The following is a 17668-nucleotide window of genomic DNA, read 5'->3' as shown; positions in this document are numbered from 1 at the left end:
ACGACAGCTGCCGAAACGAAACAGTATTCTCGTGTTCGGTTTGCTGATTTTATAGACATGGTCAAATTAAAAAGTGAAAAAGATGGTTATTCCTATGCATTCGTTGTCTGTAGATGAGACCTTTAAAATAAGAAAAAATTATCTCAAAGGTTTTCACATTTTTGCCAAGCGGAGACAACCCAGTCTGAACTGCATCGAAAAAGGCAAGAAGTTCAATCATAAATGTCAGTGCAGTCCTGGATTAATACGGAATGAAAAGGAACGTAAGCTTCTGTGACCGAGCCTGTCGCCAAAATAATCTAGCCTAGACTACATAGATATTTTACATACAGAAGAAACTATAAATACGCCACCGATCTCCAAACCTTTGCGGTCAATTATAACAATACATATCGCAAGACTAAAAGGAATGCTCTAATCGCCAATAATACGAACAACGAGGAAGACTTCAAGGTCAGAGGTAAAGACCAAATACGACAACAATAGCGGGGGAAATATTTATCATTGCTCAGAGAATATTACGGACTAAAAAACAGATGTAAGGGACGACATGTGGTAACAAAAAAAAAACAAAAACAAAAAAAAAACAAAATAAAAAAACAAAAAAAAAGTAACAAAAAACAAAAAACAAAAACAAAAAAAAGTAACAAAAAACAAAAAAAACAAAAAAAAAACCAAAAAAGTAACAAAAAAAGAGAAAAAAACCCAAAAAACTAAACTAAAAACAAAAATAGAAAAAAAGTCAAATGGCTACATTAGCCAATGAAAATCAATTCCTGGCTGCGCGCATGGGATGCAACAGATATCTGTGGGAGTGAATTACACTAGAAAAGTCTAGGTCGTACATATACACAGATCGCTCTAGTACTGTAGTCTGTAGATTATCGTTATAGATGTGAATATTGAATATACGTATTGTTAATGATAAAGTTTCTCATATTTTTAAGGATTAATATTGGATGGCTTTTTGACCATATTCATTCCATTGCGACGTGGCAAACGAAATGTTATGTATATGTTTGTTTTCATTTTTCCATACCTATCAAAGATGTTGTTGATATCTGATGTAACAAGGGTGTACATGATATACACCGGCAGTGTTTGATTTATTTATCTATTTAAGTCTCCATTACCTACGTCAGGGTCCTGTACACACAATACCTGTGCAGTCAACGTTCTGTACTCGATATTGATTACGGAAACCCCGTAACGTGATCAATTGCTGGAACCGCCCCAACACGAAGGTATCTTTCCTAATCACCATGGAGAAATTGTTTTGGACTGTGCCAGAACCCATTGCATAAGTTGAGGTTTAATTGTTGAGATTGGCCGACTGTCATGATGTATTAGTGATAAATAAAACGAGAAGATGAAGGCATCCATGCATAACTAGATGGTACGTTGTACCCGGCCGGCGATAGAACATGTATTGATGCATGTAACATTTCGTCAGTTCGTAAGTCTTGTGTCGGAAGCCAATCTGCGATATTAATAAGAAAAGAATACATTGTTTTATTACAACTATAAATAATGTGCAAATCTCCATTGGGATTCTTACCCTACATGTTAACTTAATTTTTTCGTTAAATCTTATATTCTCGACTTCACGACTATTTAGATTTTCTGAAAATGTATAAACATGTTTTAATGAACGTACTATCTAGTGAGTGTCACCAACATACACTATTTTTAGAAATTGTTTTCTTTAATGGGAAATATATACGTAACGTTTCATTTACTTCATCGACGATACAACAATGGGAAATGTAAACATTGCACTTTTATCCTACCAAAATAGAAGATATCTTTCAAATCAATACTATAACAACAACAACAACATTAAAAATGAAAACTTTTCACAGATATGAAGGCCTTTTAATTTTGTAAAGGAAATATACCAAAGATATTAGGTGCATTTCAGGCATTTGTTTGATTAGGGTTGTAAACATATTTTGTCGGCTCTACTTTTGTTTTAAATTTTTCTATGCTGTCTAGGGTCTGAATTTGTCAGGCTGATTGTTGTGACATGTAATTTTATATAAAAAAAAACGAGCACAGAAAGGCATGAACATCACACCCAGCCGACGATGGAACATGAGGCTGGTTTACGTCATCATATATATATCCACACATAATATTACACTTCTACAATAAGTTAGTTGCAAATCTAAAATGTGCTTTATGTTACATGTATGACAAAACATGTCCTATTAAAATTGCAGTTTGATAAGCTTGCATGTATATCATCGATTTAATACCGAGAATAACATTTGCAGTTTTGTCCTGTTTAAGTTGAAAAAAAACTAGCTCGTACGGATCATTGACAAATGCATCTCTGATGGAATTCTAAGAATAACATTAGCATATCAATACACCGACTGGCTTGTTGGTGTAACTTATAAGCCGCTTAGTTGTTAAGATTGGCCAACTGCCATCATGTAAGACTGAAAAATAAAACGGGATATGAAGGCATTCATGCATATCTAACTAGATGGTACGTTGCACCCGGCCGACGATAGAACATGTACCTGAAACATGCGACATTATACTTACGAGTCGTCAGTACGTAAGCCTTGTGCCTGGATCTTATCTGTGAAATGAATCAGAAAGGAACACCTTATTTTAATACTGCAATAGATAATTTGTAAAGCTCCTGTGGAATTTCTACCCTGCATGTAAACATGATTTGTTTGTTAAACCGACCATCCAATTTGATCCCATTTAAGTTAAAAATGCAACACCGATGTAATTCTGAGAATAACATTATCATATCAATACACCGACTAGCTGGTGGTGTAACATACAGGCCGCCGCCTGCTGTGCAGTCAGTGCGTCAGGATATCGACTATGAAGCCGGGGATGAAAGCACTTAGCAGGTATGATTTGACTTATTTCTGAAATTTCAGTAAACTATTGACTTTTTTCTGGAACATTGAAATGCGTTCTTGCTATTATATCATTTATGTCTGAAGATAAACTTATTCTAGATGTCTATTAAGTCATTTTCTGCTCACCTCAGACTGTTCAATACACATTTTACGTAATAGTAATATATATGATTAATAAAAACTTATCACAGATTTTTCTCGGATAATATACATTTTGACAATATTATACAATGTACATGGGCATGTCGGTCATATACTGATGTTGACGTTATCGTCCCTGATGGCATGACGATAATAAATAAAGTAGATGAGGGATAACGAATTAATGGCATCTGGAAAGCTCTGTTGTTGTTGTCAACAACGTTTCCAAATTTGTTGCATTTTTCTACAAAACTATTGCATGCTTCATAGAATTGCTTCATTTACATCGCCATGAACGCGAATTATATCGATTCGAATTGACTGAATTCGTGTTTCCTATTAAAAGGTCACAATAACGACATTAAATAACCGATTTAGTGACATCACTTTATTTCATAAGGGACATTTACTAAACTTAATTATCAGAATACATAAACCTCAAATGATGGGCCTTTTACAGTAACACTGAAATTTAGTAAGATTCTCAAAATAATAATTTTGAAATACCTGTATAAGTATCTATCTAATCATCACACATTAAAAAGCCAATCTGACTTTATCCCTGACTGGTCCACAAGTAATCAGCTCATCAAGCCTTACAACGATTAATCAACTAAGCAAGGGTCAAGACACCAGGAAGTGATTTGCGATATAAACAAAGCATTTGATAGGGTTTGGCATTCTGGACTTGTGATCTTATTAAGGAAATATTGTATCAATGGCAATGTCTTAAAACTGTTTGAGAGTTATATTAGCTAAAGGAAACAGCGGGAAATAACAGATGGCTATCACTCTTCCTTAAAAAAACCCTCAAGCCGGTTTTCCAAAGGATCTGTTCTTGGTCCATATTCATTCTTGATCTATGTTCAAGTTCAATCCAAAATATAACCTTGGACACATCATTGTTCGCTTATTAAAAATAATTCTATTCAAGTATTTGATAGTTTAATAAGAATCTTGATAAAATCTCTGAATGGGCTGATAAATAGGGCATAAAATATATTCCTGAAAATCTGTGTCTGTAATAGTCAATAAAAAACATCTAAAATCTAACTGTTATAAAAACCGTAAAACAAAATAAACGCCAGGGTATTATATTTAACAAGTTAAGAACTACAGATGATGATAACATACAACTAAGAAATTTTAATGAACCTAGAACTAGAAGGCATATATATATTATTTTTAGTTTTACCAGACATGATAAACCATTTTGTGTCACTGTATCGGCGGTATCCCTGAACAGCCTAAAAACAAGTTGAAATCTACCGATGAAGTCTTATCCTCACCAGCATCCAAATATGAAAAAAACAAGGAGGAAATAGAACAAAATCATTGTGATATGTCAATTATGAAATACATTCTGTCATCTAAATGAATATCTTAAAATGCTCATCTTAGAAAAATCCACCTGCCCCTTAGGCTATACTAGGATAAGCTTAATTAGTTTCTATACTGCCCAGTGTGTACTTAATTGATTGTACTAATTGATAATCTGACTATCATGGACCCCCTCCTGTTAAATAATGTACATTTTCTATCACATGGAAGTTCCAACAAAAATTAATAGATTGATACTGTAACGTAGGACGAGCGGCGAGAAGCTATCAGGAAAATGAAACACAATACCGTTATAAAGATTAACAATTTATTTACAACATGAACGTAAGCAAAGCACACTCACACATTCCCTCAGATTCACACAAAAGATTACAGTTCAGTGTTACACAAAGTCTCTGTTGATCACCCCCAACGGTTCTTCACACTTGGAATGAAAAGTTCAAGAAAACCCCCAAATACTGGATTCAATGGAGACAGAGGATTCCTATCCAGACAACTGACGAACTACTACCGCAGTAGTACTCTGGCGCTGTGCCGCGTGCCACACGAAATCTCAAGCAGAGTAGAGCTCACATTTATAGATGCCATATCTGTACCGCTATGCTCCTCGGAACGTGTACCCCAATGCCAAACCTGTAGTTCCCGTGATTGGCTGACCTTACTGTCTGCTAAGGCCCTGGTGCCGACTCTCACTGATAAAACCGTCGTGGCCTTGATGAGGTAGCTGGTGTCGTTATGACCGGTGGGAAAAGATTAAAAGAATAGTAACGAAGATTGACTCGCATACAACACTTGCACATTATTATGACACAATCAACTACTATTATCAATGAAATTATCCCCAGAAATACTCATAAATTACACAGTACATGATACATTTCGAAGAGTTATAAAGGTAATAACATAATGAACGACTAATGCGGGCTCAGAATAACATAACGACCATCTAGCAAACAATGTATGAGACATTATACGGCAACTCACGGCTTCCATACTTTTTCAAACACGCATACGTTCTCACCTGAGTATTCTATACGCTTATAAAATACATATAACTTATAATAACTGGAAGAAGTTATAGAAACAGCTACAATAATAACATTTCTAGCAAATACTAAGATACAATCTAAGAAAGGACACCCTAGTGTAGCCTTATACATAAAAACAACAATGCTACGCATGACTGAGCCGCACAAACAACGAGTGTTTATCAAAGATATTTATTAAGAAAAAGTCTAAGAAAGCAATAATGCGAAGAAAGAGATATTAAGATAGACTTACCACAGTCTGCAATCTGTGCCTGTATATTCTCCCTGTAGTGGTTACATCGGGTAAATAACCCGTAAACAACCGCCTGCGGAATTCACGCGACCTCCATGAACTCCCACTCACCTGGTCACACGCACAAGTACGGTCGCTCGACAGGGATAACGAAAATACCGAACGTAGACAACAACATATACATACATACGACGTGACATATACACAAAGTTTAAATTTGGCCATAAAGTTCATATGAATTACTTATCGCTTTTAATTTCACATGTTTTGTAGAGTTATCGTATGCTGGTTTTTTTTAAATTTGCAATATATCTCAAAAATCACTGCAATTTACGTTTACTCCATTGATCGATATTCGCTTTTTATATGTAGCCATATCTATATCAATTTCATGCAGGAATCATGTTGAGACGATAAACAATTGCCATGCATTCATACTTGATTGTTTCTTAAGTTATAATTTAACTGTGAGTTTCGCTGGTATGTATCAGGCTGTGGATGCCATTGGTTATGTATCTGGATGTAAGCTTCACTGGTTGTGTAATTTTCATGTACCTCGCTGGGCTGGTCTGGTGTTACCACACTGTGTGTTGACAGTATTTTGTGAAAGTGAAGTTATTTTTATGTATCTCGCAAGACTAGTTTGGTGTTACTACATTGTGTTGCTAACACAATTCGCTGAAGCGAGGTATTGTATTAACATTACCCTTATGTATTGTGGCCTTATCAAGCTCTAGTGAATACCTTTTTTTTTTAGATATATCTTTATCATCACTTTCTTTGCTATGTAAACTTATGTGGTCGCGTGTATCTCACATTTTGTATTTTTGTATGAAATGACAGTTACATTATGTTGGATTTGAGTGTGTGTACCTCAGCTTTTCTTTACCAATGTATGGCATGACACATTTGTGTCTCACAATGTATGAATTTTCACATTTCAGAATAAGTGATAATCTATGTACCGATCACGCTTTGGCGATAGTTTTAGACAGGTAAATTCTTCCACTCCCATCGTTAATTTCGGTATACCTCACTTTGCTTCCTCCTGTACTCGTATCAAAATGTACCTCGGTTTGTTACATAAACCGGTTGTGGTGCGTGTGTGTGTTCGTGTTTGTGTGCTTTTCCCCATAAAGCGTAGGCATGCTCAATTTTGCTATAGCGAGCATTATATCTACACTTCTGTATATGGATTCATGAACTAGATATAACAAACTCATTTAGTGCTGCATACTGCATACTGAGAAATCATCTCTTTGACTTTGACTTGCATTCGGTTATTTTTTGCTGATTTCCTTTTTCCAAACTTTGTAATAACATGGTCTGATGTGGTTCCCCTTTTAACACAGTTAATTCGTTTTGACACTCCAATAGTTGTGCTCCTGTTAGGTCTTGCCATATTGTAACAATGTAAGACTACATATTTCTGAACACTTATGTAATAGATTTTGATTCTGTATGACTGTATTGTCACTTGGATGCTGAATTTGAGTTTTGTTTTAATTCAAATGTTAATCAGTTGGTATACAGTAGTGCAGTTTATTACTTTTCATAATTAAGATAACAGGAATCCACTGTGTTTTTTTCGTTTATATGCTGTTTTACTTAGAATAAACCAGGTTTGTAGAGAACATAGCTGCTTTGTATTATACATCAGTACTTGAACTTCAGAACTAATTAATCAAACACCAATATAACCATAAATTAAGTATAACACTGTTACAAAAACAGAATTTTGAAAACGTAAAACCTCATATATATATTCACAAATATATCCATTAGTGATTTCAGCTTTACCATATTGTCCTTATGTCATATTATCTACCTTACACATTTTGATTTTGAATGCAAAACCATCAATATATATAGGTCATTTACATTACAAATATCTTAAATGCCTTGTCATTTTTTTTTATTTTACAAAACTTTTACATATATACTGAATCCCATAAAAAGGCAAATTCATTTTCACGTTAAAAGTTTAGTTGTTACCTTTTGTATACTACTGTTAATATCAATAATATTAAGTTGTGAGTGCAAATGGTGAAATGGCGTGCTTTTTGTTTACTCCCGACACTGTTCACACCGACACATGCCCAATGCGTAAAATAGTGAATTATGCACGTGCAATCACGGGTGTTGCCAATACAAGTGAGTTTTTACCGAGACTTGTCCATTATAAAGTGGTCGTTCCCAAAAACATTCATGAAGGTAGCGCGGAAATGCTCATGAAACACAATTGCAGAGGGGAATGGCTCTTGGGATTTTGCAGGTGGGTACCCCTGCCACTATGGTAGTCAGGCGCTTAGAATGTCATGTTAGCACTATCATAAGGCTTGCTGGACGCTTCCAAGGTACGGGTTCTATCTCTGATTGTCCCCGTACGGGGAGACGAAGGGTGACAACTCAGGCCCAAGATCGCTACATCCGGGTAACTCGACGTCGTAAACGGACCCAGCCTGCAACCAGTACAGCAGCTGCCATTAGAGTTAGAATACGCCCAGTGTCCGCCGAGACCTTCCGGCGTCGCCCACGTGAAGGTGGCATTGACTGCCGACGTCCTTCCATAGGGCCTGTTCTCAAACAGCGCCATCGACAGCAACGTCTTCCATGGACAAGGCATCAAAACGATGGCGTCTTGTTGACTGGTGACGAGTTCCCTTCTCAGACTTGATTCCATCTTTCCCATGTTGATGGCAGCATTCGTGTGTGGCGTCGCCGCTGATTGTTGTGTCCTGCAGACTAACAGATGGGGTGGTGGCAGCTTGATGGTATGGGGAACCTTCAGTTACCACCATTTACATCTTCTGTCAACGTGAAACATGAGCGGTGTGAAGGGGTGACGTTCTCAGGCTCAGTATATATATACACTTAACACCATTGAACACGTAACCTTTAATTAAAAAATAGAAAACGCTTGCCTTTTTAACATATATATTTCTAAATAATGCATTAGGAATATGATTTCTAATTATTTAATTTAAAATGTGATGTTTGCAAATGAGTGATGCATGCAAGCCCGCCTACGAGAGGACAACTTATTGAGTAGGGGCTAGACCTAGGGCTCTTCAACCCTGGGAGAAAAAAATGTACATGATCATTTACATTTATAAATATCAACATGTCCATATAATCACTGAATAATTACAATTTTGCTGATTTACCTTAAAAAATAGTTTGGGAAATACCCTTGTCGGGGACTTAAGTGTGTAGATTGTTGGTCGTTTGTACACTGTTTGTGTCTACTCCAGCGTATCACTATTAACTATAACGATATACGACTACTCTTTTCAATTTCATTAGAATCCGGAAACATCATATTTTGATGACTGAACATTCAAGAATTATATCATGATCTATTTCCATTTCTACTCAGTGTGTATATAACGGAACCTTGGTATCTGATGAAAACATACACAACGTCACCCTATAACTGGAAAACAAGCACAGCTCAAAAATACGTATATGCTGAAAATAGGTCAATATTTTGTTTTCATTCGCTGACTTTTAAAGAAACTAAGTTGCATAGTATATTTCAGATTTTAAGAATCGTTTTGTCCTGATGCCATACAATGGTTTAGTATCATTTTATTATAAATGGGAGGTTGTCTTGTTCAGGATCATCTAAAAGTTTACTTATCCTGGTTTCTATACTACCATATTCATTATTGACTCGTATATTTTTGCAGTTGTGGATATTTTAAACCCTGACCATGGCCCAGGTAGTCATAACAAAAACTCAGGTGAGTATGCTGTTTTAAAATGTCAGTTATTTCTTCTAGTTCCCTTATTGTATTTTTCATTTGAGCATTGATAACCCAAAGAACAAGAGCATGAATGAATGGTAAGACGACAGAAAGATCATACTGCTCTGAGGCTAGATTCAAACTTTGGAAAAGATAACATACACATGTCATTATTCTGCACTTACTTTGATTTGTTACTTATATGGATTGTGTAGAAATCATCAGGTGATTCCAACACTAAAATATATATTAACGGTTTTGTCGGTAAAAGATGGAATTATTTGAGAAATCCTTTGTAATATTCCCCTACAAATAATTTTATGATTCTTATATCACTGAAAGCACATAAAGTTTTTAACTTAAATAAAATTGGCAAGAAAGTCTACTTAAGTTCTTAAAATATGGTATTTTTCAGTCATAAGTGGAGTGTAACACACTGTATCCAAACAAGCCATTTTGATGATGGTCTTCATCATAAAAAATAATACAGTATGCTACTTTTGTTGTTTGTTCCAGTTTCAATCAACCTTAACACAACTACTGGAGAAAGATGATAAAGATTGCAAACTGCTTGTTGATGTTTATAACGAGGTCCGAACATGTGCAGAAGATAGTTTATTAGTAAGAGAAAACATCCTCAAGTTTGATTCAAAGTTCTTTGAGAGTGTAAAACAAGGTCTTGTCGATCTGAAAAAGACCGATCGCCCAATTCTCGTAATTGGTAAGTGTTATTTACTCACCTGGCCCGAGCAAACGTTGAGCTTATATGATGGTGTGGCATCCTTTGTCCATCCGTTTTTTGTCTTCTAAAATCGTTACTCGTCATGTACTTCCGAGCAAAATGATCATTGGGGAAAGAGAGTAAATTTAGTATTAATAGTGGGACTGACCCATGGGGCCCGAAAAGACGGGGCTCAAAAGGAGAAATGAAGTAAAATCTTTAAAATATGTCTACTTCTGTAAAAATGATTGAATATTGTTAAACTTTGGTTTGAAACATCCCTGGGTAAAAAATACAAAGTTCAGTATAAACTGCTGCTAAAGAGGACTCATTTTTTGTTTAGGTGGTGGGTCTGAATAAAGAAATAAAACCACTTTTTTCAGTGTTTCTGTTCGTGTGGTGGCTGTTTCATCTTTATTTGACTCTGCTTCTATATTGTCAGTAATATTCCTGTAGCTTTGTACAGATATGTCCTAATATTTTCATATTGTCGTCTTCTTTCCTGATGATCATATAACAATCATAAGTGAAAAATTTGATAAATCAGGTAATTACAATCCTCATTGATAACATAAGTAAAAAACGTTATTTCTTTTGTGACGAAAAATGTTTAAAATTTCGGCTATGAACTTATATCATCATCATCATCATCATCATCATCATCATCATCATCATCATCATCATCATCATCATTATCATCATCATCATCACAAATATCTGATTTTCAAGGAGAAACCAGCGCTGGAAAGAGCAGCTTCTTGAACTTACTGATTGGAAGAAAGATCCTTCCGGAACTAGCGGCTCCATGTACCCACTGCGTATGTTCCATTAAGAAAGGAGAAAAACTTGAAGCCCGTGTCAGCTCCTTTGATGATTCTACACCAAACAATGTCCAGGTCATCAGCGGTGATGGCATCACAGATGAGAAATTTCAGCAGACATTAGAAAATTTGGTGAATCAAGAAAATTGTGAGGAGTCCCTCGACAGATGTATCGATATCTTTGTGCCTAGTACTATATTAGAGGTATTATTTTAAATAGTTTGATATAGGTTAATAATCATAAAATGTTATTTCGAAATCAGTACTGATTATAACATAATACATTCTAACCGATACTACTTATGTATGGAATACTACTTAGATATGGAAAATCATTACAGGGAAATGTACATTTAGTGGATACACCAGGATTTGGTGAAAGTGAGAAAGTTACAAAATCACTGCTGAAGTACCTACCAAATGCTCTAGGGATCATCTTCATTCTCAACTCGACAGTTTCCCTCGGGATTGCCGACGACAGGGTCAGTATGCTAATCCTCATGGCCGTACGTCAGGAGGATGTCATATCTTGTTCTGCTTTTGTCGGTGTAATCGTGGACTTTTTTCCGTCAGAAAAAACACTAATTTTACATTTGCTGTCTTCTGCTAAGGTCGTGTAGAAAAACAGTGATTTGATTAACATATTAGACTTGTCGTATTAGTTTACTAATTATTAGATAATAACGGTGAATTGAACTGTAAAATGACCTGGTGCTTTATCATTTTGACGATTACATTCAATGTAAGCGAAGACAGGACTGCATTTAAAGTGATTGGTCTGCCTATGACCCGTGTTGATTATAAACTGACATGTAACCATGAAATTTTATAACACAAATTAAAAATTGTTTGAAAGTTACACAAGTAAACAACTTGAATATTAGAAATTTAGAAATAGACAGAGTATAGCCAAATTATTATTTTAAAATTACCAGTAAATAAATAATCGCTTGGACCTGATGCATTGCTACGATCTGTCGATTGTTTTCCATAAATGGTAAAATAATTTATAGTTTTAGATGGGTTGTTGAAATATTGTGACAAACGTTTTTGTTATATAATTCAAAGATGTCTGATTATTATTTTTAGGTATTGTAGAATGTTCTTAGAATCTTTTAAGTTTGATAAAATGATAGAATATAGATTGTTAATGTTCTGATTTGGTCGTGTTTAGATGAATGTATGATATAAAACTGTGATTCATTCGATACATCGTTATAAATTGTTGTTTTCTTTGTTCTTTAGTGTCTGGAAAATATTATGTAGGTTGATTTCTATATTTATGTATAATGTTGTATAGATTTTGTCAGCATTTGACAAATTACGTTATTTGCCATAACACTGAAATGACATAGACAAGAATATAACGTAAACCCTAGCAACGATACACCTATATATGTCTCCGACCTATTCACAGGGTGCATTGATACTGGATGAAATCAAACAACTGGTTAACGATCGTAAACTTCCAGCGTTTGACCCCAGCAGAGTCGTTTTCATCGCCAACAAATGGGATCAGATTTCAGTAAAAGAAAGAAATAATCATCGGATGAAGATCATACAAAGACTTGAGACATTTTGGCCAGAGTTCCGAGAAGATCAGCTGCAACAGCTTAGCGTTTCCTGTGTAGGTGAAATAATAATTTATATGTATGTCCATTTTATCTATCAGACGATTTGCAAGAGTCTTTTTATCTTATCAACATTTTGGTTGAATGTTACTTTGAAAAGATATGTTGTCGTACATGTCCAAATCTCGAAGACAAATCCAAAATATCTTACATATGACGAAATCCTGATTTATCAGACACTTACAGTCAACTACATTTAGAAGTTATAAAAATCCTTCATTAAGTGATAGACGCAGAATATGATTTCAAAAGATGCTGGTCGATAAAATTTATAGGAAGCTTTACGGTCGTCATAGTGATCTCCTTTAAATTTATTTCATTTCTTTGTGTGATATGAAGCTTGAATTTTTAGATTATGATTGTGATGAAATGTTAAAATTTTCTTGTTTGGTTGGTCATGATTTATGACCATCAGTCACAAATATTTATACACCAAGAAATCATAAACGTTAGAAACGTGATGTTGTATGATATAATTATTTAGAAACACATTGGAGTTACATTTCCACACAACCAAATTCCATTACATAGACCTTAAAATTAATCAAACAAAGAAACATTTTCAGGTTCTAGATGCACAAGACAACAAAAGTTATCAGGATTCTTACAAATCTGTCATAACAGATTACAAAGCTGTTCTTGACAAAATTCGTGATACAGTCGAAAGCTGTGCAAATGCAAGGTCGATAGTACATAGAAGGTATTTATTCCATGTGGCTACGTGTGTGACAAAAATTACTGTGGTTCAGAATCTGAATATAAAGAATGACAGTGTTTATACTAACACTTATTTGGCAGCTTATTTCTTTTATGTATTGTAGATGTTATAAAGTCATTGTAGGTGAAATGCCAAAATCAATCAGTTTGTGCGCTCTACAGCACATGGTGGAAACTAATTCATGACTGATCGTTTTTGATATTTTATCATAAAATAAGGTATTGCTATTGATATATTTATTATTCAGTTCTAAAATTTAAAAGGCATGTGAAAATGACTATCCATATACAATTATTTCTTGTGTTCTTGGCTACATATTGACAAACTGATAAAACAAATACGTACTACTCATACTCTTTCTTTCGAAGGTACTTAGAGAAAGTTTTAGAACATATGAAAACCTTCACGGATGCTTCGATAAACTTTTTTGCCTTATCCGTGGAAGATAAACATAAGAAAATGGAGAGCCTGAAGACTTTGGTCTGTGAACTGGAATCTACATACAAGAAGGTATTTATGAAGGCATACAAACACCTTTGTTTTCGGTCCTTCTCCTGTAGATAGATATATAGTTTTAGTTCACTAACTCTGCAAACAAAAAGTGCACAAAGCATGTTCTTTTCAGCCTATTATTTTGTAAGACTAATATCTTAGTTGTAAAAGTTGAATAATTCACAAACTGAATGATGTCTTTTTCACATCTTCTGTCTATTTATAAACTTATATTAATTTAAAATTTATAAACTAAATTTATAAACCTGTATTTATAACTGAAACCATTTCAAATGTCTGTTGCATGTCGTGTGTAAATGTAATTGATAGTAATTACATGATTACATAACCAATGTTTCTCATATAAATGATAATTTCCACCCTCGTTATACACCTAACTTAGAAAAAACAATTGTCAAGAAATCTCGATAAATGCTATAACATTTTGACAAAGACGCACACTAAAGCCTTTATTTGACTTTTACCTAGTTCCGTGTTTACTTAATTTGTTCATCATATTGTGTTTTTGGGAGAGCTTTGTAATCCTTGTTCAAGCACATTTAATTAAAGGTGACCATTTCACAGCACAAAATATAACTTTCCAATGAAAAGAAGCTTGAGATTCCTCCATTATGAACATATCGGAAGATTCTGCGCAATTTTAAAAAATGTATCCTTTTTACAACAAACATTACATTAAAGACTTGCATAAATGTTATAGACTATGTTCAGATAAATTAATGAAAAAGTCAAATGTGTCAATAGCTTTGCAGTTCATATAAAAATCCATTTAACACAAATGAAAAAATGCAACAATGTACATCAACTTCAATGGTGAGCAACACTCCTCAATTTCAATTACGATATCATTGAAATGAAATTGAATTTGTGATAATAATGTTTTGACAAAATGAATGACCATGTGGCTGAGATTTCCTCATATTAACAAAAGCACTGTGATACTAATGCGAAACCTGGGCAGCAGTTAATTCAACAATTAATTTTCAATCTCAGTAACAAAAATCTAAATTCAACTTACAAATATCTTTAAAAATTTTTTTTTACAATTTTATGTATTCAATCTTAGGGTAAACAAAGAGTTAAAGACCTTGCTGGTGATATCCAAACAGGCATAGTACAGGATGTCTATGGGTATCTCAACGATGTTGAAAACAGAAAAGCGATTTTTCAGTGGAAAAGCAATGGCATGCCTAATGGAAACGACTATTCTAAAGTTAAAGCGGAGGCTCGCGTTGTCATTCGAAAATTTATATCAGAAGCTATTTTTTCACGCACTGCAATGTCTCAGTCAGCAATTGAAAGTCTAGAAAGCAAGTTGGCAGAATTCATGATTGAGATCAAGGACAATCAAGAAAAAATAGAACGCCTTCTGAAAAGTACTGACGATCGAGTGAAGATCCAAGGATTAGACAGGGAAACTCGGCAAACGCCTGATGTACAGGACGAAGGATTGAATAAAGCGGCCATCGCTACGATAGCACTCACATCGCCTCTTTGGATTCCATTGGGACTCGCAGGGCTAGTCACGGTTCTTCCTGTTGCGGCAGCAGTTGATTTTGCAAGAGGAAAAATGAAGATTCTACGTTACAGGAATAATAGAAAGGAACATTTAGAAAAGTGGACCGGAAAAGTTCTCCGAGAGGAGTATAGTGAATTTAGGCTTAAGTATATCATATTTGAAAGCTTTAACGACAAGATGAATGAAGATATGGACACAGTTGGAACGTTAATCGAAGAACACAAAAATATTCTACTGCACCTTGACGAAAACATGCAAACTGAGGTAGTACCTCATGGCTACACCGAGATGAGAAACATGTGCTTTCGGATGAATGAAATATTTTCAAAAATTCAGCAACTTTGAATCATAAATGCCCTTATAGGTGTCATCCAAGACAAAACATAGTGGACTCTAAAGTACATTCTAATTTGTATGGCATTTGTAAATAAGCGATTTACCAGTAATGTGTAAAGCAACTTTATAATGAATGCAATCTTTGGGTATCTCACTGGTGAATTTTTTGAAGTCGTAATTCAATAGCAATATCTTGTCTTATTTACATCACAGCAATTAATGTTCGAACTCGCGATGGACAAATTCTAAATCCTCCAATTTAATTCTTTGATGCGTTTTAATTATTAAGCCAGACTATACCTTAACAAGAGCGATAAGTCTCACTAAGATATTCTGCACTTTAATATCAAATTATTCAATTAAGAACATCTTTTATATTTCATTGTATAACTGTTTTCTGTTGCAATGTGTTTCATTTTCTAATTTCTATATATTTTTCTCAAGAAAACAATTATTTCATAATTTCTGAAGCAATATGGTGTTGATATTTCTAAGGGTTTGTTTTTACTTTTCCAATTTTAATATTGATTTTGAAATTTCATTTACAATAATAGATTATTATCTATGTTTTATCATTGCGATAACTTTCCTAATATCATCGAAGAATCGTTCAGTGCTTTATATTTGAAGATGATGTTCTCAGTTTATTTGCGAATATGCATGTTTTTAAAAAAAGACAAATACATAATTAGATATGAAATGAAACTCTTATTCTAAACATATTTGTATCTTTTCTCTTTTCTTCCTTTTCCGACTCCCTGTTTAGTAAGACATATGGCTAAAATGTCTTCTTATACATGAATTATTATATAAAGATATGATATTATATATATATAAATATTTACACATGTATGTAATTTGACACCAAATTGAAATACGTTTCAGGTACAGACATTCAATTGTTGGATACGTGACACATACTATAATCATGTACATATATATGTATCCATTATTTAGTATTACTTAAGTGAATATAATCTATAAATTTATTAGGCGATCAATCGCCTCTTGTTTCTTTCAAATTATTTTGTATGACAAAGCTCGTAACTTGATATATACAAAATATGTATACTGTATAAGGTAGCAGCACAACTTGAGCATTTACTGCATTTTCACCTGTGTTATTTTACCTGAATAGGTTGTACATTCTTCTTTCTTGAAAGATATTTTCAAAGACGATTTTCGCGATATGGGTTCCATTTATAACTTTCAAATGATAAATGTTTAATGTCAATTTTCATTTCACGTTCTGTAAATAAAAACTCATAAATGTCTTAAGAAGGTTCTTCATGATATTATAGATAATTTACATGCATTCTTTATGTATAGCCCGGGATTCTTGGGTATAAAAAGATGCAGAGGTTCCGCTGACTACCCTGTCTTTTCTTTGAAACACACTTGTTTTCCTTGCATAATATTTGGCCATCACACATTATCATAGATAAAATACATAGAGAATATCTTTTGGCTTTCCGTGAATAGCATCAAATAGCTCGAGTGACAGTTCACTGCCGTACGAATTGAATACGTTTCAATATTTACATGGATCTTGATTAAACATCTGATTATTATATTTCCATGTTTTACGATATCGTCGTGAAAACACATCCATGACACGTTTAACATAATTAAATTAAAGAAACTACAAGGGAGACAACCACTGAACCTTCACATTTATCTGAACCAACGTATTGTGAAAATAAGTTTCAAAGATAAAACATTAAGTTGTTTAAAAGGTGACATGGTTGTAATCCGAGGAATGGATTTTATCAATATTGTCACAAGCGCGTTTTTTTTTAAATAATTATCTACAGTAAAAGCACAAAAACAAAAACAAAAATAAAAAACAAAAACAAAAAAATGCGTCAAAACGGTATAATGAAACTTTTAATATCGGGAACTAGCGATATATAAGAGAATTCCACGGTAATTCATTCCGTTTGATTAAAGGAATAATGATATTTAGAGAAAAAAAAAATAAAATCAGCGAAGGAGTGATCCAAGCATGA

At 34.1% G+C, this 17668-nt stretch overlaps 1 protein-coding gene across 1 annotated transcript; it reads left to right on the top strand.

Annotated features, from left to right (window-relative positions):
• Positions 1 to 9367: 9367 nt before the first annotated feature.
• On the top strand, positions 9368 to 15668 carry LOC132548169 (uncharacterized). The gene is made up of 8 exons (XM_060211991.1): positions 9368 to 9397; positions 9917 to 10121; positions 10851 to 11146; positions 11284 to 11424; positions 12360 to 12569; positions 13140 to 13273; positions 13660 to 13801; positions 14871 to 15668. The coding sequence occupies exons 1-8, from the start codon at positions 9368 to 9370 to the stop codon at positions 15666 to 15668; spliced, it is 1956 nt and encodes a 651-aa protein (XP_060067974.1).
• The last annotated feature ends 2000 nt before the right edge of the window (positions 15669 to 17668 follow it).

Source organism: Ylistrum balloti, unplaced genomic scaffold (genome assembly GCF_031769215.1).
Source record: "Ylistrum balloti isolate Yb309-2 unplaced genomic scaffold, AGI_CSIRO_Ybal_v1 Utg370006, whole genome shotgun sequence".
In the NCBI taxonomy this organism is placed as follows: Eukaryota; Metazoa; Mollusca; class Bivalvia; order Pectinida; family Pectinidae; genus Ylistrum; species Ylistrum balloti.
The sequence above is the reverse complement of the archived record's forward strand: the minus strand, read 5'-3'. Positions and strand labels throughout refer to the sequence as shown.

What these genes read in the sequence shown, in the direction of transcription:
- LOC132548169 (XM_060211991.1), top strand. Translation starts at nt 9,368, where the DNA reads ATGGCCCAGGTAGTCATAACAAAAACTCAG. An exon ending in TCGGGATTGCCGACGACAGG is followed by an intron (nt 11,425 to 12,359) that starts GTCAGTATGCTA and finishes ACCTATTCACAG; the next exon opens with GGTGCATTGATACTGGATGA. An exon ending in AACAGCTTAGCGTTTCCTGT is followed by an intron (nt 12,570 to 13,139) that starts GTAGGTGAAATA and finishes AAACATTTTCAG; the next exon opens with GTTCTAGATGCACAAGACAA.